The 26,798-nt window shown below is 38.4% G+C and overlaps 2 protein-coding genes across 3 annotated transcripts in view; one reads left to right on the top strand and one right to left on the bottom strand.

Moving 5' to 3' along the window:
• FOCAD (focadhesin) overlaps nucleotides 1–2,926 on the top strand; it is a 140,125-nt gene extending 137,199 nt beyond the window's left edge. For both annotated transcript variants that reach the window (XM_087926563.1, XM_026718356.2), the window contains exons 43-44: nucleotides 1,834–1,909; nucleotides 2,466–2,926. In XM_087926563.1, coding sequence (XP_087782689.1) covers nucleotides 1,834–1,909; nucleotides 2,466–2,539 — 150 coding nt within the window. In that variant the 3' untranslated portion in view covers nucleotides 2,540–2,926. The remainder of the gene's footprint in view (nucleotides 1–1,833; nucleotides 1,910–2,465) is intronic.
• Nucleotides 1,816–23,114, bottom strand: HACD4 (3-hydroxyacyl-CoA dehydratase 4). The gene is made up of 7 exons (XM_026718359.2): nucleotides 22,528–23,114; nucleotides 20,169–20,284; nucleotides 15,970–16,097; nucleotides 9,422–9,534; nucleotides 8,090–8,196; nucleotides 6,194–6,325; nucleotides 1,816–4,667 (listed from the first exon to the last, which is right to left on the bottom strand). Exons 2-7 carry the CDS (start codon nucleotides 20,263–20,265, stop codon nucleotides 4,585–4,587), a joined length of 660 nt encoding a protein of 219 aa, XP_026574144.1. The 5' UTR covers nucleotides 20,266–20,284; nucleotides 22,528–23,114; the 3' UTR covers nucleotides 1,816–4,584.
• Between the last annotated feature and the right edge of the window lie 3,684 nt (nucleotides 23,115–26,798).

Raw genomic sequence — 26,798 nt, 5'->3', positions numbered from 1 at the left:
TTTTTTTCATTGATTGAACTCAGTATTGTCATTCAGAAGACAATCTGGGTGGAATTTTTATCCTGCAAGTCACCCAAGCCATTTACAGTATTCATTACATAATAATTACAAAGAGGAACAAGGGCAAATGGAAAGTTCCACCAGCTGAAATGGGATAGTTAAAATATTTCTATAGGTAACAAAAATAAACAAGAGAATTTTAGAGTAAAAGAGTTTTTTTTTTTTTAATGGAGCAAAATAGTCATCCGTGTTTTGCACAGAAATCATGAAAACTAGTCTGCCACTATCATGTCTTGGCACTAGTTCACTCAGCAGTCTGATCTCACAATGTGAAAGAATCCTTTGCAGGTTTTGCAGCAGCTGGACTCGCATATAGTAGAAATGGGTATCTGTAGATTGCAGCAGTATAAGAATGCAATCATTAAATAAATCCAAAAATATTTTGAGAAATTGCCATACCTGTTGATACACTCTCTTCTTGACCAGAAATCCTTCATGTCTGCATTCTAATATTGGGATCTGACTTCAATTTAAGTTTGTTTATAGTTGTATGTGTTTTATAGAAAGAACTGATGATGAAAGAAAGAATTCCCATCATACCGTCATCTTTCCCAATACATTTTTAAGGTCATTGTAACTTCTTTCCTAGCTATGAACTTGTTCAAACTAATGTACAGACGTTCTTTTATATTGGCAGTTTAAAATGTAGTCCACCCAGCATATCTTCTCTAAGTGGTATGTGGGTAATTGCAATATCTTCCCAAAATCATTCCAGTGAAAAGCACTCCGTATGAGAAGAGCTTGGCATGACTGAAATTAGGTCTGGGCATAAAACACACTGAAGCACAGAGAGGGAAAGATAAAATTTGTTGACAGGTCTTTAAATGAAATTCATACTTTCCAGGATTGCATGAGCTATGGGATGGCTTTGGAGAGTAGCCATAGATTCCTGGGAAGAGATACTGCTGCTCTAAGGAAGTGCAGAGAGATGCAATTTAGCATGCCTTTCATTCTGAAATGCTGCCAAACACCAACAAATTTATAACATTAAGAAATTAATATTAATTACAAACTAGGATTTTAAGGTATGACTTTGCAGGAACTTTACAAACAATGATGAAAGAATAGCAACAATGCTATTCTTTCTCACTTGCACAGTAACATGCAACTCTCGCTCTTATCTCTAATAATTACACAGATCAGCATGCAATATCAATCACAGTTGGCCAGTAGAATTGAGAATCTGAATATTATGTGACAGATTATATGTCCATTTAATATGTCTCTGTTTTATCATTTCTAAGAAGTTGTGTTTTATTTTTTGCTTTTCAAAGAAATGGTTAAATATCCATACATTTGATTGTTCTCATCGAGAGTATGTTGAATTGTCATTAAAATGCATTTCATATAAAACAGTTTGGATCAGTGGTGCCATTCAACCGGTGTAACAACCAATTCGATGAGCGCGCGCTTTGTGCGCGCGCTCCACATTTTGAAAAGCCCACTTTCAGCTCCAATACCTACCTTCAACTGCAGCCCCTGTGAATAAAACAGCTGAGGCATGGAATCAGCTGTGTTCTAAAAAACGAAATAAAGCACAGGAAAGAGAGGGGCGGGTGGGCGGTCCCACATGCTCATGGGAGCAAACCGGTTCAGAGCCACTGAACTAGGGGTTCGCCCGAACCAGGAGAATCCCATCCCTGAATAGATGACTCTTGAGATGGCAATAGTTGTATCCCAACATGTCTGGACAAAGTTGAAAAGGCTTGATTTGAGTTATTTTAATTTAAAAAAAGAACAATTTTAACATTTGAGTTTTAAATTTATTCACAGTTTATTGACTGGCTTTTTAGCCTAATGGAGAATGCTGATGAAATGCTCACTCAGTCTTCCAGAGAACTTTTGAAAGGTATGATAGAAACTGAGTTACTTACAGACTTCCAACTTAGAAAAATAATAACACTTTGTTTTTTTTTTAAAAAGGTGATTTATATCAATTTAAAAGCAAAACATGTTTACAAAAGATAGTTATTTAAACTTATTTTGCACATCACATTATAAAGTTTTGGGCAAAGTTGAGGGTAGACTCTTTCAGCTTCAGGTCTCAGACCTCTATATTGGCTAGAGATGGGACAATTTGGTTAGCATCAACTAAGAAAGGCTACTTCAGGGACTTTGAAATGTTTTTCATATACATTTCTTGGAGGATGAGCCTCTTACTGGCTTCTTGTAATTACCGTTAGATGTGAAAAACACAAGTGTTTTTTCTGTTCAGTTACTGTTTGTGGATTTTCTATAAGCACTTGCTGCTATGAGAAAAAGAAGGCTGAGCTTGGTGTTTCTTTGATTTGATCCAAGGGAGTTTTTCCTATGATATTAATTGACTTTCAAATTCTTTCAGACAGGCAACAGTAGAAGATTTCTTTCTGTTTCCATTGCTGATATTGTGTGTGTTCTTTTAACAGCTGCTTTATTGGCCCTGAGATCTCTTCCAGAGTTTAAGAAGAAAGCAGTATGGACAAAAGCTTATGGCTGGTAGGGATCTTGAAGAAACGGAGAGAAACTGTAGCTGCCGATTGTACATGTCAAGCTAAAAACCTTTGGAATAAGAGCTTTGGTTACAGATATATTTTTATCTTTCCTGGGGAAAGATCCTTAAAAATCCTCCCTATTTGAATATGTACCATTTGTTCTATGATGAGAGAGAGAGAGAGAAAAAAGAAAGAAAGAAAGAAAGAAAGAAAGAAAGAAAGAAAGAAAGAAAGAAAGAAAGAAAGAAAGAAAGAAAGAAAGAAAGAAAGAAAGAATTACTATAGGAAATGGGAGTTGGGTAAACAAGGCAAGAATATTTTATAAATGGTTGGTCAGCATTGCACTTGACAATCTCAGTGTGGCAAGATTAAAGATGTTGCCTTGAAAAATTGAACTTTTGAATGTGTTTTATTTGTTAGACAATGAACCCACTGTTCATTAATATTCCTGCTACCACTATCGGTACCGAGGAAATTAGGCTGACAAAAAGTATTTCCCCAAGGGTTCCTTCAACATGGAAATAAATGACCCTATTTTGAACTGGTTTTCTCTGTGGAAAAAAATGTTTTATATGGAGATGCATACAAATTAATGAGCCTACAAGTATGGAGGGCTGTAGCTCAAACTGAGGTATGTCATTTTAATCAGAAGTAGGCCTTTGTATAGCCAAGTGATATGTTTTCTTGCCTTAAACATTTAAATTTGCTCCAAAATATCAGGTCATAGGCTTACAAAAAAAGTTCACTTATGGTGATAGAGAAAACATGGAAGAGGATCCCAGCACCCTAATCTATATTTAAGCCTCAGATCAAAAGAAAGTTTCCCAGAAAAAGAGCTACAGAAGCACTGATGGAGGTACATTGGGACTTGATCCAACAACGTTCATATAAAAATTTCTAGTTTCTGTTCCTGGTTAATATCAAGGTTTCTCCACTCATTATCCCCACCCATCTCTTAATGTTTTGAACTTCAATATTTCTATCTCCCTAAAATCTCCACTCATTTCAGCATACTTTATTCTTCCTTTAAATATCTTTGGTTACTGCATTTCTGAAATGACGTGCAACTATGGATCGAGGGAAGGGAGGATTTCCGCGTGGAAAAATGTAGATTAAAAAGGAGTCTCAAGGAAAGGGTAGTCAGTGTTGAAGTATGGAGGCATTTCAGAAATGTTGCTACTGTTATATAGTCTAATCATACGGAGCACATTCACACGTATACTTTAACACAGGAGCAAGCACCATTTTTAAAATCATTTTTCAACCTCAGCATTTCAGGGATGTGGTTGATTGAGAGAAAGAATACAAGAAGTCAGAGTTTTAAGGTTTTGAAAGGCTTAGCGTGCTTATTTTGAAAATCCTAAAACATCCTAAAAATCCCAATCCCAATCCTAAAATCATGTGGCTGATAGATAAGAAGCTTTTTGTCATTAAATTTCAATGGCATGATCCTAAGACGCTCCAGAATAATAGCAAAATACAGATTTAGGAATAAATAAAGTTCCTGAGATACAGAAAGTTCATCCCTATGTTATCTGTTACGACTTGCAACATATCACCAGACATGTAATCAAAATTTCAGGCGCACACAAAATGCCCGACAATATATCCTACTTTTAAAAAGGTTAATTATTGCTATCAAATTGTTTTGTTCTGGTCTGGTTTTCACATAATATTTCTTCAAAGGCACCAGCTGACAAAAACTTAGGTTCGAACAAGTTCATTTTGGCTGTGGTGCTTTCTGGCAGTGTTAGAAACAATGAACACCTCCTATATAACTTTAAAAGAATTCTCCAGTGTGTGTGTTTGTGTATACATGTATGTACATAATATCCTGCCTTTTAAATGAGGTAATGTTCATTCCACTGAATATAACGAGAAAGCTATTGAAAGTGTGTTCACGGAGTCAAGGAATTCTTTTGATTCTGCCTGGCGTGTCTCTGTGTACAAAGTCTTTGAGCAAGGAAATCTCCAAATGACTAGATCTTGATATATTGTTGCAAAGACTGTTTCACAGGAGGTGAAATTTGTCATTTTTCACCAAAAACACGAGTTAGCTCCTTTTCTCTTTGATGTTGTTGCTTCGTAGATAAGTCTTCCGTTCAGTATAAAGGTATTGAACAATGAAGTAGGCACCTAAACCCAGACCACAGCATGTTTGAAACATAAAAAGAAAAAAAGAAACATATAAATTACACAATAGCATTACCCTTTATCAAATAATAGTCTGTCTCCCAAATTCTCATGCCTTAAACGTGTTCAAATTTATTTTAAAATGAATTTATTTATTTAGCCTACAGCAACTTATATTTTAGAACTAATTTAGCACATTTTTCTGATTCAGTAGCCAGTCCCCCAATATTCTTTGTTTCCTATTGTTTAATATTTCCAAAAAAACTGAAACTTGTACTGGGGCTACTACCAAAATGAAGAAGCAAATTAAGCTCACAATTACTTGAAATGGTGTTAGGAAAATCAGCATCAGACCAGGACAAGGGTTGTCCTCATTCTTTTTGATCATTCAGATATGTTAAGCCAGGGGTGTCAAACTGGCAGCCCACGGCCTGGATGCATCATGCACAGGCCACACCCACCCCAGCTCCACGAAGGCAAATGTCGCAACATGTCACATGACATCAGCGAGTTTGACACCCGTGTGTTAGGCAATATTAATTTGTGTTCTGAACAGTAGATATATAAGTGTACATATATCCAAATAACCGAACACACAAAATAGCAATAGCAATAACACTTATATACCACTTCATAATGTTTTACAGCCCTCTAAGCCAGAGGTGGTATTCAGCAGGTTCTGACCAGTTCTGGAGAACCAGTAGCAGAAATTTTGAGTAGTTTGGAGAACTGGCAAATACCATCCCTGACTGGACCCGTCCCCATCTATTCTATGCCTCCCGGGTCCCAGCTGATCGGCTGGGTCTTGTTTTGTTGCCCTGCACAGGAGAACGGAGCTGGAGAGCAGGTTAGTGGGGTGGGGAGGGAATGGAGATTTTACAGTATCCTTTCCCTGCCACACCCATCAAGCCATGCCCACCAAATCACACCATGCCCACCAAGCCATGCCCACAGAACAGTTAGTAAAAAAAATTGAATCCCATTACTGCTCTAAGCGATTTACAGAGTCAGCATATTGCCCCCAACAATCTGGTGTTTCGTTTTATCGACCTCAGAAGGATGGAAGGCTGAGTCAGTCAGAATCGAACTTCTGGCAGTCAGCAGAATTAGCCTGCAATACTGCATTCTAACCCCAGCACCACCACGGCTCCTGATAGAGTAGCCCACTTCTGACAATTAAAACATGTATTGTCATTTAAATCATTTAAAGAAATAGGCATGATTATTTCCATTTGGGATTCAGTATCTGTGGGAAACACACTATGGCTAATGAGAGCTTTGCATTAATATATACTGTACCCATCTGTTTATAGCTGTTTCAGACTTTGTATATAGTTTGACCAGGAATCTGATGTAACTGTGCTGGATACCTCTATACTTTACACTGGTATAATGAGAGAGCGGAGGCTTGTGCGAATAAAGAACTTCCTATACCAATCAGCCCCCCAGGAGGAATGGGAGTGTATTACCCAATTCTGCCAATGCATTACAGTGTATTGTTGTATTTGCCAAGAAATAAAAGGACTTACCCCCAAATAATATTGCCATGTACATTTTCAGTACATAGGGAAAGTAAATAGTTAGATCAAATGGAAAGGATATTCGGGTGGAGTAAGTGCCTGAGGCTTCAAAGTGAGGCAATGATTCATATATGGCAAATGCTGGGGGACAAAAGAAAAAGAAAAATCAGCCAAGTGAAAAATTCCAAATGGGTAAAAATGTCTCATTTCTGCATAATACATTCAATTCATATGGATATAGGTTAGGTTCAGGCTTCAGCCAGGACTAAAGATTCACAATTAGAAGTTTTCATCATTAGATTGGATCCCAATTTCCATCAGCCTTATACAATATAGGCAATAGCTTCCAGTGCTGGGAGCTGTGGTTCAGCACATCTGGAAGAGCACAAGTCTTACCCGAGGGGTGTCCAACCTTGGCAACTTTAAGACTTGTGGACTTCAACTCCCAGAATTCCCCAGCCACCATGAAGTTGAAGTTCACAAGTCTCAAAGTTGCCAAGGTTAGAGGCTCCTGTTCCACTTTAAAAAAAACTGAAGCTGATTTGAAGGAGTACTCCAGTGACACACACACACACACACACACACAAAACATATCCCATGTTGTTTCAGAGAAATCATTTTTCCAAGAGGTAGCATCACAGAAAAAAAGTTACCAACTTTTGGAACCATTCTTGCTGAACAATATTTGCCTTGCGAAGCATGTGACTCCTTATTGGAAATATTTTCTTATGGAGGGCCATCGTATTTATCTTACTGCAAATTCTACAAACACATTCTACAAGCCTACGAAGATCTACAGCTAGTCCTCGATTTACGATCCCAATTGAACCCATAGTTTATGTTGCTAAGTGAAACTTTTGTTAAGTGAGTTTTGCCCCATTTTATGTCCTACCTTACCACAGTTGTTAAGTTAGTAAAGCGGTTGTTAAGTGAATCTGGCTTCTCCATTGACTGTGCTTATCAGAAAGTCACAAAAGGGGATCACATGACCCCGGGACACTGCAATTTGTCATAAATATGAGTCAGCTGCCAAGCTTCTAAATTCTGATTCTGTGACCAAGGGGACGCTGTAAAGGTCGTGAAGTGTGAAAAACAGTCATAAGTCAGTTTTTTCAGGGCCTTTGTAACTTTGAACAGTCACGAAATGAACTGTTGTAAGTGAAGGATTGCTTCTATCTAGAAGAATGATCCAGTGAAACTTACTCCTAATTAAATATACAGATCGTCTTTGTTTAACAACGGTTTGTTAAGCAACTATTTCAAATTATAGTAGCATTGAAAGAATGGTGGTTACAGCCAGTCCTCAAAGATACAGTCGTTAAAGCACCTTCATGGTCATGTGGGGCCGGGCAGCCCATCCACATTTATAAACAACCGCAGCATGTACTTCAACTCGCTCCCCACATATCTTCCCTCCCCCATCTCGGCTCCTTTGGCTTTCTCGCATTCTACCATCACCTACTTCTACCACCCTCAGCTGACCCTCACCATCATCTTCCTCCCGGCTATTGAGGTGCACCTGGCTGAGGCACCCGCTGACTCTTCAAGTTTTCATGAAGGGCCGGCAGCTGCCTCAGCACCTCAATCAGCCACAGGAGGAAAAAGATGGCCAAGAGTAGAGTGCAGAGTGACCCTAAGGGCAGAGACCGGCGCTTCCATAGGCGAGCCGGATGTTGAATGGAGGCAAGTACAGCAGGGCAGGCGAAAAGCATGAGGTCCTCACTTAACAACAACAGGGTCCTCACCTAACAACCACTGCCAGAACTGTCGGTGCGTTCACATGACGTTTCACCTAACAGTCATTCTGCTTAGGGATGGAAATTCTGGCTCCAATTAGGATCGTTAAGCGAGGACGACCTGGGCAGAATTGCAATGCCAGAAATTACAGCCTCTTCCTCCACTTACCTTGAGCCAAAACTGAGAGAGGATAGAAAGGAATCCACAGCGAATGGTAGAGCCAAGCTAGTCCTTGAAAGTATATCCCGGTCTCCGATAATATGCAGTACGTGTATCTAGAAGGAAAACCAGGACAGGGGAGTGGCGTCATGCATGCCATGTTATCAAATAAATAACACATATGGTATTGTTATTATGATTAATACTGGTTTTTTATGGGACAGATGAATCCCAAGCAGCCTTCATAACCCAGGTTCCCTGCAGTTGTGTTATAACTGCCATTGTTCCAACTTAGAAGAAATGATCAAATGATTATATTTGAATCTTGGTCAAGAGGATGTATGTATGTATGTATGTATGTATGTATGTATGTATGTATGTATGTATTTGATTTCTAATAACCACCCATCTCAACAAGTAATTCTGGGCGGCATACTTCATAAGTCATAAGAACAATTAAAACTATTAGATCAATTAAAAATACTGCTACAAAATAAATATATTTGGCACCAAAGAAAGCTGCTATTATGGATTTTAATGCAACCAAGAAACAGAGCCCATTACACACTCGAGGCCCCAGGCTCAGGAGTACAACCCTATCTACACAACCTTAGGAAAGGCCAACATTGTTGGACTTATCTGGATATCAAAGGAAGAATACTGCAGAAGGCTGGGACCTACGACAGAGAAGGGCCTGTAGTTGTGTGACGTAAGCCCTTCAGTCAATTAAGTTATTTACTCACCCAAAGGCTGACATTCCAAGGCAGATGGGAACCTGTAGCATCTCCAACCCGCCTGCCCGAATTGAATAGGTAAAAACAGATTTGGGAAGGATGATGTGATTGGTCAACTCTTTTAACATTTGCTAGTTTTCATAGAAATCAGAATTAATCAGCAGCGACCTTCTGGTTTTTATTTTTTTTATTGGCTCCAATAAACTGCAGGAAACTCAAGAAACTAGTTTGCTTACATTTTTGCTCACTGAATCATACAATGTTTTTGTGTTGCCTCAGTTCTCAGGAATTAACAGAGTCTAAAGCAACCTATTTCATTAATAATGTGTTTGCAGTATTCGGATGTTCTGGGTATTCTGATATTATCAAAATCTTGGATTCTAATATTCTGGTTATTGCTTTCTATTGATAATAGAAAGCAAAAGAAGACAATATGCGGATCTACAGCTAGAGGTTGATTGTTTTTGATAAGAGAACGCACATCCTTATCTTCTGAGCTATGTTGCAAAGAAAGCCTCCCAGATAATAACAGTGAATACCATGCAGGGAAGATAAATATTGGAAACTTCTTGGCTGTGTTTCCACAGGAGTGGCATTAAATTCTCACCTGATGACATCAATGCAACTCCAAAGGAAAAATAAGACACATACAATGCCTTTCCCTTGAACCTCTTCTTGACTTGCTATTGCAACAAATAAGATGATAATTCTTTCTGTGATCTGGAAAAAGTAAGACAGTTTATTCCTCAACTCGTTCTCTTGGGACTGTTAGTGTGATAAAAGCAGCCAGAAAGAGATACTATTTTCAATTATGGTAAAGGCTGCATCATAAAAGACAAGTGGCCTGTAGTTGTGTGACATAAGCCCTTCAGTCAATTAAATTATTTACTCACTCTAATTTTCTGGGTTTGACATATTAATAAGTACGGAAGCAGAATTCACACACTACGTTATATTAAAAGATGTTTGTCTAATCAGAATATTATGTAAGTACAGCTGCAGCATTGGATGCACTAAATACTAAGACAATAAAACACACTTTTAGTTTTGTCATTAAATGCTTCTGCTATCTTAACTTAGGAAACACTGTACTGTAGTTTTGCAAAGTAGATTATTATTCACTAATAAGTAGCAATATTTGCCCGCTCACTAGATTTCCAAACAATGCGGTTGAGATAAAAAAAATGTGTAGCAGGTTTGCAGAACCTTGAGTATATGAATACACTGTGAAGGTGAGTTATTTTGCGCAAACCAGAATTAAGTTTAGTTACAGATTAGAAGTGGGGTGAAACCCTAGTCTTTAAGCATATGCAGGTAATCCTTGTTTTAATTGCTTGGTTTAGCAACTTTTCAGTTAAGACGGTGATGAAAAAGTAACTTTGCAGCCAGTTCTCATGTTTATGATTGTCATAGGTCTGTAAAGTAAAGGAAAGATGAAATAAGATCATAAAATCATGATCTTTCACTTAGCAATCACTTCATTAGAATAAGCATTAACAAAGAGCAGGGAGTGAAGAAAAGGAAAGCGCAATTGAGGACGTGTGATTTCCCAGTTAGTTTCGTATAACGACAGTCACCAGTCCCAATTGTAGACAAGGACTACCTCTAGATAATTTTTTGAAATTGTGCATTTTCATATTTATTTTGTTGGTTTTCATTTTTTTAAAAAAATGAAGTTCAAAATCCAAATTCCATATCCTGTTTTCTATAATCAGATGTCAGAAACAGAAAACTCGTGCCACTATTTTATAAATGTATGCAAAGATGCTTCTTTGTCCTATTTTGTACTATTGTTTTTCCTTTTTTGTACTATTGTTCTTGAGTTCTCTCTATCTTTATATCCTATTTCCCAATTTTTTAGCAGACATTCAGGTTTCTGAGGTGGCTGAGTCAGTGCAACAGCAGATACTAACTCAATTAATAGCCCACTATTAAAACTAAAATTACAAATATATAGTGTGTTTCAAAATCCCAACTTGGTTAGGAAATTCTGTTCACATTCTGTTCTAGCGAGAAAGATTTTCATCTCTAGCCTTCCCATCTCCCCACGCCCATGAAAAATGCAATTTATTCAATATGTGTCATGTCCAGACACAATTCTAATCTGATTAACCCACAAAGATTGCATTTTTAAAAGGGGTGATGGCAGAAACCAAGAATGCAGGTTACAGTTCACCTTCAATTATGGAAAGTCACAGGGAGACTTTAGATCAGTCAGTATCTAATAGCCTAATCAACACTACAAACTTCTGGAGAAAAAAACTGGAATTGGGAATATGATATATCCTGTCTTGAATTACTGAACAAAAATGTTCAGTGTTATAATCCTTGCTTGCTGACCGCTAATTTGATGACTGTTAGAAGTTATAATAGCACTGAGTGAGTGATATTCATTCATTACATACTCAGATCATATACACAGTTTATGCAAGAAAACCACACAAGCTTATTATAAACAATGGCACCGCACAGTCATCAAAATGGTTCACTGGAACATCTGTTGAAGTAATCATTTGCCAATAATGAAAAAGTGGTGAGAATACATAGTTGAAAAAGTAGTAAAAATGACCAGGTTAAAATAGTGTGAGATTCTGAATACAAATGGATAAGGTCTTGGCTCATAATACACAAGATTTAACTGTGGTTGAAAAAAAAAAGTGGGTAATTGATGTGGCAATACCAAGGGATGGTAGACTAGAAGGCAAAGAATTTGAGAAGATCACAGAGTACCAAGATCTGAACATCAAAGTTAAAAGATTATGGCATACAGCAGTCCCAGTGGGTGCCATATTGTACTTAGAAAATCTACCTATTAACAAAATTTCCATTTGTCAATTACAAAAGATCACACTGCTAGCTCCGCATGTAAGGACTGGAAAAATAATGACAATGAATCATGGCTTCATCCACGCAGGAACATTGACAGACTCTACATGCCATGAAATATAGGTGAGAATGGAAAGTTGCAACAGTTGAAGAAACAAACAGTTGAAGAAGAAAAAAGGAGGGGCATTGGAAGAATATCTGAAGGACATTGAGGGAAACGCATGGAAGTTGGTATGCTACAAAGGCTTACTGAGTACTGGAGAGACCAAACTGTCCTACAAGAAAGACCAAATGAAAAAAACAGGAAAGAGACATGGCAAGGCAAAGTATTACATGGCCAGTATATTTTAAAAAAATAGCAGTCAAAGCATATAACCTGACAATGACTAAGAGCTGGAAAATTGAAGAAAGAGACAGAGTCTGATCTTGACTGCACAAGATCAAGCCTTACGAACCAAATGCTTCAAAACCTAAATTGAGAAGACAACCACAGACAGCAAATGCCACCTCTGAAAAGAAGCTGAAGAAATAGGGGACCACCTAGTTAGCTGCTGCAAGAAGATCTCACGGTCTGATTGCAAACAACAGCATGACAAAATAGCAACAATGGTGCATTAAAATAGCTGCAAGATATACCATTTGCCAACAAGCAAGAACTGGTGAGACCACAAAATAGACAAAGTCACAGAAAGTGAAATCAAAATGCCGAATCCCGTTTAAACATGTGGCTGGCTGTGTAACCAACCACAACATAATAATAATAATATCTTGCACACATTCCTTTTTTGTACAGGGATAGAATTAGCGTATCCACGTAAAGCCAGTTTTTATCTTTAAGTACAACTGTCTCAAGCAGCCGATCCTAAATCCAAGAAGTATCAAAGAATTGGAAGGCAAAGCATTGAGCTCCCTAACTAGTTTTCCACTCTCACCCACAAATGAGAAACCATAGTTCAGCAGCAACAGTGCCAAAATAAATCGAACTGCTGGGCTAGTCAGTTCTTATATATGAAAGGAGAACAACATCTTGCTCTTGATCTCAGGTGTGAAATGACTTGAAGACTCTAATCTTCAAATTTCCCGCCTAAGTCAAGCAACAAAGTACATTCATATAGCACAACTTACAATAAATTTGAGAGAATATTTGTGCACATACTTCGAACATGTTCAAGGCAATACCTTTCAAGCTACTGAATCAAGTTCTTGTGAGGAAGAGAAGTTTTAAAGATGCTAATCTATTGTTAAATTATATTCCAAAAATCTGGAAATTGTATATGAAAACCTCTGGATTAATTTTGCCTTGACTGTTGAAAGAAAAAATGCTCATAGGAAGGACACACCAGACTCTTAAAGATTGGCCCAATCAAATTTATATAATTCTCAACTTCTGAATCATATTTGTATTCCTGAAGGCAAGTTCAGATAATATGATATCATATGATCTCATATTAATTTGCTACTTATTTTTTTTAATGATTTGCATAAGCATGTTTTTCTTCTTTTGTTATGGTCAAAAAGTACATTTATTTCATCTAAGATGAAAGGAAAAGCAGAGGAAAGGTTTGAACTAGAAATGATTGGCACTGTACACCTGTTGCCTATTTAATACTGTGACAATTTGATATCATTTTTATATTGCCTAAATATTGTCACGTAAATATAGGAAACATGATTATGATACACTTGGAGTTGATAGACTGGAGTTGATAGACTGAGTCCAAACATTATGTCAGAAATAGCCAACTTCTGCCCTGTGTATGTTTTGAATTCCGAGTCCAATAAGGAATTGCTATTTGTCATCATAGCCATATACTAATAGGAATTTGAATTCAAAATAACTGGGGGGCATTACCTATCCCTGTATTAGAGGATGGTTTCTTCAGTTTTAATGATTAAAAAATGATGCATGTTTAGTTTATAGAGAACGTATTGACGATGGAAAATGGCAACTTTTATAAAATTTGCTAAAACCTTGATTGTCTTCTGATCGTATTTCTCACCTGTATTAAGTTTTCTTCCAAAACTCTGATCCACTGTGAACTGAGCACTTTTATTACCCATGTTTTTAACCCATTAAAATGGTATCCAGAATTCAGACCTAAAACCAGTTCATGTTCATGTTAAGTTCTCTATTATTATGCATTCTAGTAAAAAAGGGATTGTGTGTGGGATATAGGCAGAGAAAAATATTTAACAGTGCTATCCCAAAAATTGTCAAAAGTAAATCTCATAGAGTTCAAAAATTATGTTCCCCAGGTAAATAATTAAAAATTTAGAATTACCTACCTATGTACTGAATAGGTCATCCCACAATGCATCTTTCTAGTGTAATCTAAGTAGACATCTATAAGATTGTATTGTCAATCTCACTAAGTTTAGTGTGTGTTACTTGGGAGTAAACACCTTCTAACTTAGCATTATATTTTTCACGGCCATTCTTTATACCCAGGGCATAATCAGAAGTCTAGGCTGAAATGTAAGCTGACAATCTTCCCACTCAAGAAAAGCAGCATCTTCTAAAATTATTTTTAAAATGCCATTATCTTGTGCATTTGTGGGGCGTACTGATTATCCTATCATTCATATTTATCCTACAAATTCATTTTCTCAAATTCAAATTCTGTTGGAGAAATGCAAACAAACAAACAAACACTACCTTCATTCTAGTTGATTTCTTTCTGTCCCTTTCCTTTCGAGTGATTAGTTAACCCATTTTTCTATTTAAAAAAAAATATTCCAAATTCTGTTCTTTAACTTAATGCCCTTTTCCTTCTGCATGGGTCTTTTGAGATTCAAAATCGACTGTTTTGCAAAACAACCATTTTCTGAAGGCTGCTTTGATTTGATTGGGGCAGACGTGGCAACCTGTGGCCTTTAGGGCCATATGTGTTTCCCTTAACTTAATTGTATGCAGCTATGGGCATCTAGTCAATTAGGACCTCTATTAAAAGGAACTATAACCTCCGGGCAGCCTGATGCTTGACAGAAAAAAGCCATAAGAGGAAGACAACCATAATTTCACAGTGTTAGATCCATTGTTCTTCATTCATTTTTGCTCAGATAATGGTTATTGGAATGGATATCTTATGTGTTCCTTTCTGGTAGGCTTTGATAACTGTAATTAAACTGTGTGTTATTTAGCCAGGACTTTCAGGATAATTTGAAGGTATACACAATAACCAGTGGCTTATTGTAGTAGTGACCAAAGTCTTTGTATAAAGCCATTGTACAGGTAGTCCTCAATTTACAGCCACAATTGAGCCCAAAATTTATGTTGCTAACCGAGACATTTGGTAAGTGACTTTTGTCCCATTTTATCATTTTTCTTGCCACATTTGTTAAGTGAATCACTGCAGTTGTTAAATTAGTAACACAGTTGTTAATGAATCTGGTTTCTCCATGGACTCTGCTTGCCAGTGAAGGAGATCACATGACTCTGGGACACGACAAACGTCATAAATCTGAGTCAGCTGTCAAGCATCCAAATGTAAGTCACATGACCACTGGGATGCTGCAATGGTCATAACTGTGAAAAACAGTCATAAGTCACTTTTTTCAAAACCATTATAACATTCACACGATCACTAAACAATATAAGTCGAGGATTACCTGTATCTATATGATTCAAAACATCTGAATATTAGCTACACAGACTGATTGATTTGGCTCTAGTATGATAATGTGATCATAAGCTACATATAAATTTAATACATAAATAAATAAAGAGGCAGGGTGTAAGGTTGGCGAGAACAAGATCTGAAACACTAAAAAGATACGATGAAAACTAGATTCCAGGAACATCTGGAGGAAGTAAAGATTCCCCTTTCTGATCCAAGGACAGGAGCTAAACTTAGAAGATGTGTAACCTGAAACTCATATGCAGCCAGCACTTACATGCTTTTGAAAGGGGAAACACCCAATCATCCCATTTGGATATGAGGTTTGAATGAATAATATTCACATCTGGATTCCTAGATAAGTTCACTATTTTTAGAGTGATTGAAATCACTTCAATTATTTTTTTTCCACATAGTAATGAAAACAAAGCCAACACCTCCTAATTCCTTCAGTTAGAGGCAACATAAACCTCAGGTGTGAAAATTATCAGAGGCAACTTTCAACCTCGGAGGCACACACAGATAGGTTTGCTTTCCTATGGTGTAATTAAGTCACGTGTGAACTTTCTCTCATTGATTTTCCAAGTTGGGTTTATTCAGTTTCATCACAAGTATTTGCTGTGGGATTTTCAGGGACAGTAAGAATAACCAAAGGAGACTGAATTCCAAATATCGAAATCCTAATCTTGAATATGATGATCGTTTGCCATACCTGTAAGAATCTTGGGAAAAACTGTTCCTTCTCAATGCCAAACCAAATATGCAGGAGCTCTAGTATCGATGCTAGCTGGCAAATACGCATCACAAGTCCAATAGAATGGAAAGTGTCTGCAACAGAATCTACAGATGCAAAAGGAAAAATAGGAAAGGCTGATTTAAATTTTTAGGACACTCCCTTTGCCACATTCTTCCCTCTTCCCACTGACCTTCAAGAAAACAGGATGTTAATACTTGTCTACTTTTTAAAACCGGCATTAAAGATTTTTGAAGATTTCCTGTACATATATAAATAATAATTCCAGAAGATTTGGATGTTTTTGTCTCTGTGTATGTTTTGGCACAGAGCATACTGTGCAAATTTTTTTCCACAAGATTTTCAAAGGGGAATAGATCAAATGTGGCAATCATGTCTGTGGAACATGGGCCCGTAGAATACGTGACATTTAATTTGGTGAGGGTATGAAAAGTTATTTCACAACCAAATTTATGAATTAAATTTCCAGGAAATTTTAACTTGAATTATTCTCCTTCTTAAAAAAGGGCTAACTTCTATTCTCTCTCTTTTTTCATTGGATAACAAATCATTGTGTTAATCTACCAGCAATTTTCTGCAAGTATGTAGTTACATTTATGCTGCTGTGCGTTCTAATCTAGTTCAGTTTTACATAGGCTATATTCATGCAAGATCGATTAAAATAATAGGTCATTATTCAATATAGTTCTTTTTGCTGGACTTGATTTATTGCTATATCAATATGTGATTATAGACTGATCATGTCCTCTTCATTTTCAGATGCAAAATGTAAGGCTTTCCTCAGAGTAATAAGTTCCACATGTTCTAAAAATGGGCTCAAAGCTTTTCCAGTGCGATTAAATGCAATAAGATTTTCAGATCCTGGGTCTCCCAGCAATTGTTGTTCACTGGGGCTTTTAATCCATTTGATTAATGTGCATTTAATGTAATTTAGTCATGATTTACTTAAGCTGGATTAGGCTGATGTCATTTCTGTTATATAGGAAGTGACCAGTCAGTTATAATTACTTGCAACCTCACTCTTTCCCCAATATTCTTAATCAACTTTGATCAGATGATTAAACTAAATGGTTTGGGCATATGCAATGTGTTAGGAATTAAAAGGTTAAAAGAAAGTCCCTAGATGATTAATTGTTGAGTTTTACTGGAATAACTATACTAATTGCTTCAGAATTGCATAAGCTTGCACATGCAGAAAACTTGAGCTTTAAAGAAAAAAAGCTAACTTAATCTTCATTAACAACTTAGATGAGGGAATAGAAGGAGAACTTACCAAATTTGCAGATGATACTAAGCTGGCAGGAATAGCTAACACCCAAGAAGATATGCTCAAGATCCAGATGGATCTTGACAGACTAGAACACTGGGCCGTATCTAACAAAATGAATTTCAATATAGACAAAAGTAAAGTCCTACACTTAGGCAAGAAAAACCAAAAGTACACATATAGACTGGGTGAAACCAGGCTCAATAGCAGTAACTGTGAGAGGGATCTTGGAGTTTTAGTGGACAACCAGCTAAATATGAGCCAGCAGTGTGCAGCCACCGCCAAAAAAGCTAATGCAATCCTAAGTTGTATTAACAGAGGGATATAGTCAAGATCAAGGGAAGTACTAATACCCCTCTATAAAGCCTTAGTCAGACCACACCTAGAGTACTGCATCCAGTTTTGGTCACCACATTATAAAAAAGATGTTGAGGCTCTAGAAAAAGTACAGAGAAGAGCAACCAGGATGATTAGGGGACTGGAGGCTAAAACATATGAAGAACAGTTACAGGAACTGGGCTTGGTTGGTCTAGTGAAGAGAAGGACCAGGGGAGACATGATAGCAGTCTTCCAATATTTGAGGGGCTGCCACAGAGAGGAAGGGGCCAATCTATTTTCTAAAGCACCTGTAGGCCAGGCAAGAAATAATGGATAGAAACTGAACAAGGAGAGATTTAACCTGGAAATAAGGAGAAACTTTCTGACAGTGAGAACAATCAACCAATGGAGCAACTTGCCCTCGGAAGTTGTGGGAGCGCCATCACTTGAGACTTTCAAGAAGAGCTTGGACTGCCATTTGTCAGAAATGGTGTAAGGTCTCCCGCTTGGGCAGGGGGTTGGACTAGATGACCTATAAGGTCACTCCCAACTCTGATTATCTGTAACCTGTAATCTTGCTAAAAGTCAACTGTAATTGGGAGATATCAAGCCTGCTTGGATCTTCTCATATTGAATAATAATGTTACTAAAATAACACCATATACACACAAGGATAAGATATTAGGGGACTTGGGGGATCCTAACACTGAAAAGGGAATAAAAAGTACAAAAACAAAACATGTACGAGAACTTCCTTCTATCAATCCTTGTGTAATTAAGACTGATCATTGTCAATGAATATATCCTGCAAAAGTATGGGGACAATTTGTTTTTTTAAAATCTCATTTCCATTCAGAATCACCTAGAAAAAGGCCCAGGTTTGGGTCACTGAAATTGTCAAAAGTAACACACACACACACAAACACACACACTACTTATGCTGAGCCCATACAAATGGAATAATTGTACTATATTAACCAGCTTGTTGACTCACACAGCGAGCTACTTCTCTAGTTAACTCTTTTTCAAACTGTAGGTCATAATAACCAAGGAGGTTATAAGCAACTTATAGAGCAGTTTTCTATCTATCTATCTATCTATCTATCTATCTATCTATCTATCTATCTATCTATCTATCTATCTACCTACCTACTTACCCACCTACCCACCCACCCATCCATCCTATATCTATCTACCTTAATATGGAGAGCAAAACCTGGAGTAAGATTTGAGAAATGGCTAAACCCATGGATCTAGCCATTTGGCCAAACTACCTGCCAAACATACCATCTCTATTTATTTTTTTAAAAGATAAAGGAGTCTCTGCGGATTTTACTCCGTTAGTCATTCCCGACTATAGGGGGCAGTGCTTATCTCCGTTTCAAGGCCATTGAGGCAATGTTGTCCAGAGATGATTTCCACTGTCATGTGGCCAGCATAGAGCACTGTTACCTTCCCACTGCTACCTACCCTCCTATTTATCTACTTGCAGTTGCATGCTTTTGAACAGCTAGGTTGGCAGGAGCTGGGGTGAGGACAGGAGCCTGCCTACTGTGTGATGCTTGGTCTCAACCCTGGGCTGAAGGCTTTCTACCAGACAAACCCAGCATCTTAATTGCTGAGCCACCCTGTCAGCCCATTCTATTCATTGTTTCATAATCATAGTTTGGTTTTATTCATAAAGGGAACGCATCTTCATTTAGCATTTACAGTGTTTGAATTGTAGAGTTAGAGCACCTTTGCCTCAATCTATAATACTGGTTCTTTATTTTTTTTAAATCTTTCCACTTTCCAGGAATTGGGATTAAATCAACCCTATTTCACACAACCATCTGAATGCATAAAAGCAAAAAAATAAGTGGGTTCCAACTGTGAACAGAACTACACTTGGATTTAGGCTAACGTTTATAATTCACCTTCAGTCCTCTGTTCCACACCAGGAAGTTAAAAATGAGGCTCTGAAGAAAACACTGCAATAAAGAAACGATTAGGCCCACAGTGCCTACACTTTCTTCTCCGGGATTTATCTGTAAGCAAAGACGTCAATAATGCCAAAATGGCAGACAGGATAGGGCACTTCACCTCACCCCTTTGTGTGCCGCACATTATAAAGCACAATTTTAAAAGGGGCAGGACTTTGATTGCTGGGTTAGGCTGACATTTTGATAGCCATTTTTTTCTTATGAATGCAAAGAAAAACATGAAGTTTTTATCATCAGAGAGATAAGTGGATATTTAAAAACAAATAAACCATGGTTTCCTGTTTGTAATTTTAAGAAATAACAACCAGGAAACTGATTTGAACTGATTTTATAGTTCTGTTGTCACAATTTCTTTATATCAAAATAGCTTCTCAGTGAATAAAAATATAAATACAATGGTTCTCTTACATTTTTTTTTTGCTTTTGAGGGAATTTAACTCATACATATTATATATGGGTAAAAAGGATTTTAGACTTCTCCAGTGCAAATATCTAGAGCAATATCACTGTTAGATCTACTTTAGTTAATACTTAATTTGTTTATTACTAGCAAGCTTTAGCAAAAAGGAAAATGTATGACATGAGCTTACCTTCCCCAAATGAAAGGAATCTGATGAACATATTGGTAAATATCCATGAATGTCCACAAAACTGAATTAAGTAATAGCTGAATATATATGTATTCATTGTTTTTCTGTTTTACCCCCTGAAAAGACAAAAATACCAATTCAAAAACCGAAAACTGACCTCAAAATTCTAATAGAAAGGAATCATTTCTTACCTGCTAGCTATTTTCTTCAAAGCATTTTCTACATCACACTAACATCTTACAAATTGTGCCAAAGCAAAGCAAAAAAAAATGAAAGCCACATTTAAAAGCTTGAATGCCCATACCATTATTTTTTATTTATTTACACTAGAGTACTAGGGAATAAAAGTTTTATTTTTCTGATAATGCGCCCCCTCTGTTTGTGAAAATAGCTCTGTTATCCTTGCTTTTTTAGGTCTATGTTTGTATGTGTGTGTGGTGGCATGGTAGACCACAGAATAAAGAAACTCAAAATAAATAATGGTAAGTCCTCTCACTTAAGCTTAAGCAAGCTGAAAGAGTCAGCAGAGTTTTTACTAGCTGAAGCAAAACAACAGTGGGCACCAGCAAGTTTTGGAGCAAAATTACACAAACTGCAAATAAAGGAGAATATTTGTAGCTCAGGGTTGAAATAAGGAGCCCTTGATATTCTCTGGGCTTGTTTGTTTTCTTGTACACATTTCATTACCCAAACTACTGACTAGCACTGATGATGTTACCTAGCTTGGGTAATGAAACGGCTGCAAGAAAACAACAAGCTCGGAGAGTACCAAGGACCCCTCAAAAGGTTACTTTTGGATGCGGCCAAAATCAGTCTTTCTATCTTAAGACCAACTGGCTAAACTTCCCTTCTTTTTCTGGTCATAAGAATACAGGCGCATGACAGACTTGGTCAGATATTTTTGTCACCCACTCCTTCCATTTTTTTTTAAGGCAACGGATGTTTTGGCATGTCGTAGATATTAGGAACTGAGTTAACCACAAGTGTCAGCTGTGGCATTCTGACATGGTTTCTAAACCAGAGAAGCCTTTCTATATATATAACAACAGGGCTCACACTTATTTGCACATAATATTTGAGGAAGCATCTGCTTCATCTGTTTCTTTGCAAATTTCTCCTTTGTTGGCAGCCAAACGCTGGGTGCCACTGTTTTTTGCATGCTTTTGATGAAGCCGGCTGGGTGACTTTGGGCCAGTCACTCTCTCTCTCTCTGCCCAACCCACCTCTCAAGATTTTTGTTGTTGTGCGAAAATAGAAGGAAACAGGAGTATTAGGTACATTCACCACCTTGAATTAGTTACACAATAATAAAAGTGGGGGAAAATATTCTTAAAAGATTGACAGCTGCCTTCTTTAGTGCAGAAGACAGAGAAACCAGTGTGGTTGGAGGACCATTCAACCCTGGCCAAGACATCTGATTTCCTTTCAACAATAACATATTACTTACTATTCAATTACTCCATCGGGATCCAGCCAATCTCTAAAGTTAGCTAATGAGGGATTAATGGGATCAGGCCACCAGCTTTTTCCAGAACTGGTGGCCCAAAGAGCTGGCAAAGTTTTCCTCAACGCACGACCACCACTGAGCCCAACGTTTCTGTTGCTGAGCGAGGCCATTGTTAAGTGAATTATGCCCCACTTTATGACCTTTCTTGCCACAGTTGTTAAGTGAATGGCTGCAGTTGTTGAGTTACTTAGTTGTTTAATGAATCCACTTTGGACTCTGCTTGTCAAAAGGTTGCAAAACCCGATCGCATGACCCCCAGGGTTGCTACAACTGTCATAAATCCGAGTCAGTTGCCAAGCGTCCGAATTTGGATCATGTGACTATGGGGATGCTGCAACGGTCGTTAAGTGTGTGGAGGAAAATGCAAGTTGCTTTTTTTCTCCTGCCCTTGTGACTTTGAACCATCCTAAACGAACAGTTGCAAGCCGAGGACTACCTGTACCCAATAATAAAGATTAAATGAAATTAAAAGGAGCGATGGAATCCAACCCGACGCGTCCCGAAGCCTCTGAAGGCGCAACGCTTTCTAGATCAGGGGTCTCCAACCATGGCCACTTTTAAGACTTGTGGACTTCAACTCCCAGAATTCCACAGCCAGCAAAGCTTGAAGTTGAAGTCCACAAGTCTTAAAAGTGGCCACGGTTGGAGACCCCTGATCTAGATCCGTAGAGGAAACCCACTCTCCAGAAACATCGGAAAGAGGGGAGTCCTAAAAGGGGAAAGAGAGCCCCAAACGAACCCCAACCTCTCCCTAGCACCTCCGTGCGCACGCGCGGGGCTCCGAGAAACACTCACTCACTCCCCTCATGACAAGGAGAGGCCGCTCGGTTTTCGCACCAAAGCCTGACTTACCCGGGGCGGCTCCGTCTCTCCGCTCCTTCAGCTGAGGGCTTTACGCGCGCGCGCTCCTTCTCCGACAGTCGCGCCTTCCTTTTTCGCCCTCTCCGGCAGCTTCTCGACCCTGAGCGGAGGCGAGCTCTGGAGGCCGTCCCACCCACCTCTTCCCTCCTTTTTCTCTTCCTCTTCGTTTACGTCTCCAGCCAGGGCGGCCAAAGCCGGCGACGGTGCCCCAAGTCTGACTTTTGAATGGAGCAGAAGGAACGGCTGAGGGTGTGTGGTGTGTGTGTGTGTGTGTTCTTTTGCGTTTCTGCAGGGAGGCTGACGACCCCTTTTCCTGGCCTTTCCTTCGCCGGTCAAGGAAACAAAATAGGTCTAAGAAATGGCGTGTCCGTGGCTTCTCTCTTTGGCAGCCTCGCGTTGAAAAACGTAGGCAATTTCCCCGAACAAAGTGGTTGTGCAATTCTGCTCTCCTACTGATCAAGAATGTCGTATCAACGGAGGCTAATTTTTTTTTTAAATTGATTTCTCTTCCAAACCGACTAAGAAAAATGTTTGGCCTCATCCCCATGGCAGTTTCTGTGCTGTCCCGGGGCGGGGAGGAAAATTTGGTGGCACATACAACACCTTTAATGCGTAACCAACCACCGAGATCCAATTTCCCAAGAAGGCATCAACGGCAGTGGATGTTGTTATCCCCCCACTCAACACACCCTTTATCCACAACCCTTGAAGAAGGGACACAGGACATCATCTTGACACCATAATCCCTTGCAGGGTTGAATGGAGCTAGCAGAGTGTTTTAATGGCTGGATGCCCTTTCCAGTCGCCAATACGGAGTTTTGTTCAACAGATGTATTCTCCGTGTACTATAGAGAAATATCTGCCTCTACCTAGGATCCAACTCACAAGTCTCCTGATTGTGAGGTGACAGCTCCATCTCTAGGCTACCACATCACTCCCAACCAGAGTACAGGACATGCCCAATTAAAACCTGTTTGGGTGCTTTTGATTTTTTTTTTTTAATGGAGCAATTAGATAAGGAAGTGAATCCGAATTAGACCTGGCAAACCAATGAGAATGATGTAGATCCAAGGCTGGTCCCATATAATTAGCAGTCTCCCCACCATGTCTCAATATCTGCATGGAATGTGGTGGCAAGAAAGATTATCCTACTTCTGGGATGGGACAATTTTGCCTGACTTCAGCCCACCTGAGTGGGCTGTATTTCTAGTTCATCTTCCCCTGCACTTTGCATTCATGGCATTTTCCATGGTTAAGTAAAGCATGACTCTATTATTATTATTATTATTATTATTATTATTATTATTATTATTATTATTATTTCATTCAACAGAGGGCTCTGCAGAATCCTGGATTTCATGAAATGAGCATGCAACATTGCACCACGAGCTCTGTCCCTATATGTGTGTCCGCGATATCATAATGCACTATGAACATCATAGAGCTTACATCATGACAATACAACACTTGTTTGCAATTTGCACCTAGGTATGAAGATGTCTCCGTAATCCAGCATTTTGATTCATACTACACCTGAAGCCAAAAAATTAGCAACACTGCCCAGTTTTCAGAACAAGCTATGTTAAAACACAGTTGGCAGATTTATGGTTACGTGTGTTCTTCAAACACAGTCATGGTCACCTCCAATGCCTACTCTTGAATCCATTTCTAATTTGTACACAGGTATGCCTCGATTTACAACCCAAGTTCTGATGTTTAACCACTCTGGAGTCACATGATCACACTCCAGGGGCGCTTGGCAACCTGGCTGTATTTATAGCCATTTGCAGTATTCCACAGTCACATTTTACGACAGCTTTGTTGAAAACAGACATTTAGTTAATGACTGCAGCATTCACTTAACAACCACTTGAAAAAAAGATTGTAACACTGGATTAGTTGCAGAGGTGGTATTCAGCAGGTTCTGACCAATTCTGGAGAACTGGTAGCGGAAATCTTGAGTAGTTCCGAATCCCAGCTCTGACTGGCCTCGCCCCCATCTACTCTCTGCCTCCCGAGTCCCAGCTGATCTTCTTTTGGCTGAGTCTTCTTTTGTTGCCTTGCACAGGAGAACGGAGCTGGAAAGCAGGTTAGTGGGGTGGGGGAATGGGAATTTTGCAGTAACCTTCCCCTGCCAAGTGACGCCCACAGAACCAGTAGTAAAAAAGTTTGAATCCCACTACTGATCAGTTGCAATCAATAAGCTCCTTTACAGTCGTAACCCAAGGACTACCTGTACTACAGATATCCCAAATCTTAGAATAAAGCTGGAAATCTTCTAGTCTAGTCCATCCCCCTGCTCAAGCAGGAGAACTTATACTATTTCAGATAAGTGACTGTTTAGTCTCTTCTTAAAAACCTCCAATGATGGAGAGCCCACAATTTCTGAAGGCCAGCTGTTCCATTGGCTAATTGGAATTAAGATTATTTTCCAACCATTGTTTCTTGTCCTGCCCTCTGATGCTTTGGAGAATAATTTGACCCTTTGTGGCAGCCCCTCAAATACTGGAATACAGTTATCATGTCCCACCTAGCCCCTTCTTTTCTCTAGACTAGCCAAACCCAAACCCTGCAGCCATTCTTCATATGTTTTGGTCTCCAATCTTCCCAAATTCTCCATCTGAGAAAGGCCACATGGCCTAAAGAGGGATGTGGGACATTACTTTAGCCTGCAATATATTAATACAGTCCACCTACACAAAATGAAAGGAACAGTATGGGAAGTAGGCTCAGATACCACCATTCTCCTTTCTTCAGGGAGAGAATCTTATATATTCACACATTTCTTATTTCAGGAAAAGTGAATAAATTGCCTTATGATTAATAGCCTTTTATTTCTTCTCTCTTACTTCTTTTTAATATTTGAGCTTTAACCCAATTTTCTATTCAACCAGGATAAAATCAAAACAGCTAACATTAAAAAATGGTTAATAGAGGAGATCTTCTTTAAGTTAGATTTGATATGTTGGGATTTTTGGGCTAAGTTTTTATTCCTTTTTGCCTGCCAGTCAGTTTTGCACACCAATCAGTTGTGTCTGCTTCTTTGGGCTCTCTCACACTTCCTTCCGCCATTGATGGGTTAGATTTATTAGTGACGATTAATGATACCTGTCAATAAACTTAAATGCAATTTATATGCCACAGAGTAATTACAATAAAGATATTATGCCAACTGTTTATATCCACAGTAGGGAAAAAAATTCAGACCTGACTTCTTAAAATTAGTGGTCACCAAAAAGAAACAAAAGCCTAATTGTTTAAGTTTGGGTTCTGGCCTACATTCCTGATATTTCAGGTAATCTTTTATCCAAATTCTATCCAGGTCCAGCCCAGCTTCATTTTCTGAAATAAGCCAAGGTTGACAAAGGTGCTGCTCACAAGGTGAGCTCTGAAAGTAGGTTTATAACTAATTAAAATACTTTCCTTTTAAGGAAGTACTAAATTAGGAACCCTAGACCCAAACACAGCGCTAAACCTCTTCAGGAGAGGAACATGGTAGAATAGAGAAGAATTAACATTATTATCTAATAAATATGAAGAAACCGATTCTCCCTGCAAGCTGTTGATATTCACTTTCTTTAAAAGCCGATCAATTGGCTCCCCCCCTTGGGTGGTGAACTGGCATGATGGGCTATTTAGATATAATTGGGAAAACACTGCAGATGCTTAATAAATAATGTAAGTTCCTGTTTAGTGACTGCCTTGTTTCATGATCCTTCACAGTTAGTGATGAAAAAGTAACTTTATGACCAATTCTTGTATTTACAATTTCTGCAAATCTGTAAAGCAAAAGAAAAATGAAGTGAAGCACCAGTCACAGTTTCACTTTGCAACTGCTTCGCCTAACAATCAAGTTGCCAGTCCCAATTGTGGTCACTAAATGAGGGCTATTTGTAATAAATAACTATAGTACGAAATCTTTTGACCAATATGTCTTCAAAAGAAGCCACCTTCAGCATATGCAGTGAAGCCTCGTTTAAACAAAAAAAGGGCCTTCAGGGAAAAAAATGCCTAAGAGCTTAATGGGTTAATCTTCTTTCTCTTAAAAAAAAGGAAACTCAAACCAGTGAGAAAAATTGGAGCTAAGCACTCTATGAATGATTGCAGAATTTTCCTCCAGAATTGGAAGAAAGATAATTATGTGGGGGGTATGGGAATGGATTAAAATCCTGCAAAAGGAGTGCAGTTGATTAGTTGGGTGGAACTGTGGTTTTAGGCACATTGCCCACATTTCCTGAAAGATCTCACCTTTTCAACTGATA

This window comes from Pseudonaja textilis, chromosome 2 (genome assembly GCF_049901715.1).
Source record: "Pseudonaja textilis isolate UNSWEBS1 chromosome 2, rPseTex1.2, whole genome shotgun sequence".
Lineage (NCBI taxonomy): Eukaryota > Metazoa > Chordata > Lepidosauria > Squamata > Elapidae > Pseudonaja > Pseudonaja textilis.
The sequence above is the reverse complement of the archived record's forward strand: the minus strand, read 5'-3'. Positions and strand labels throughout refer to the sequence as shown.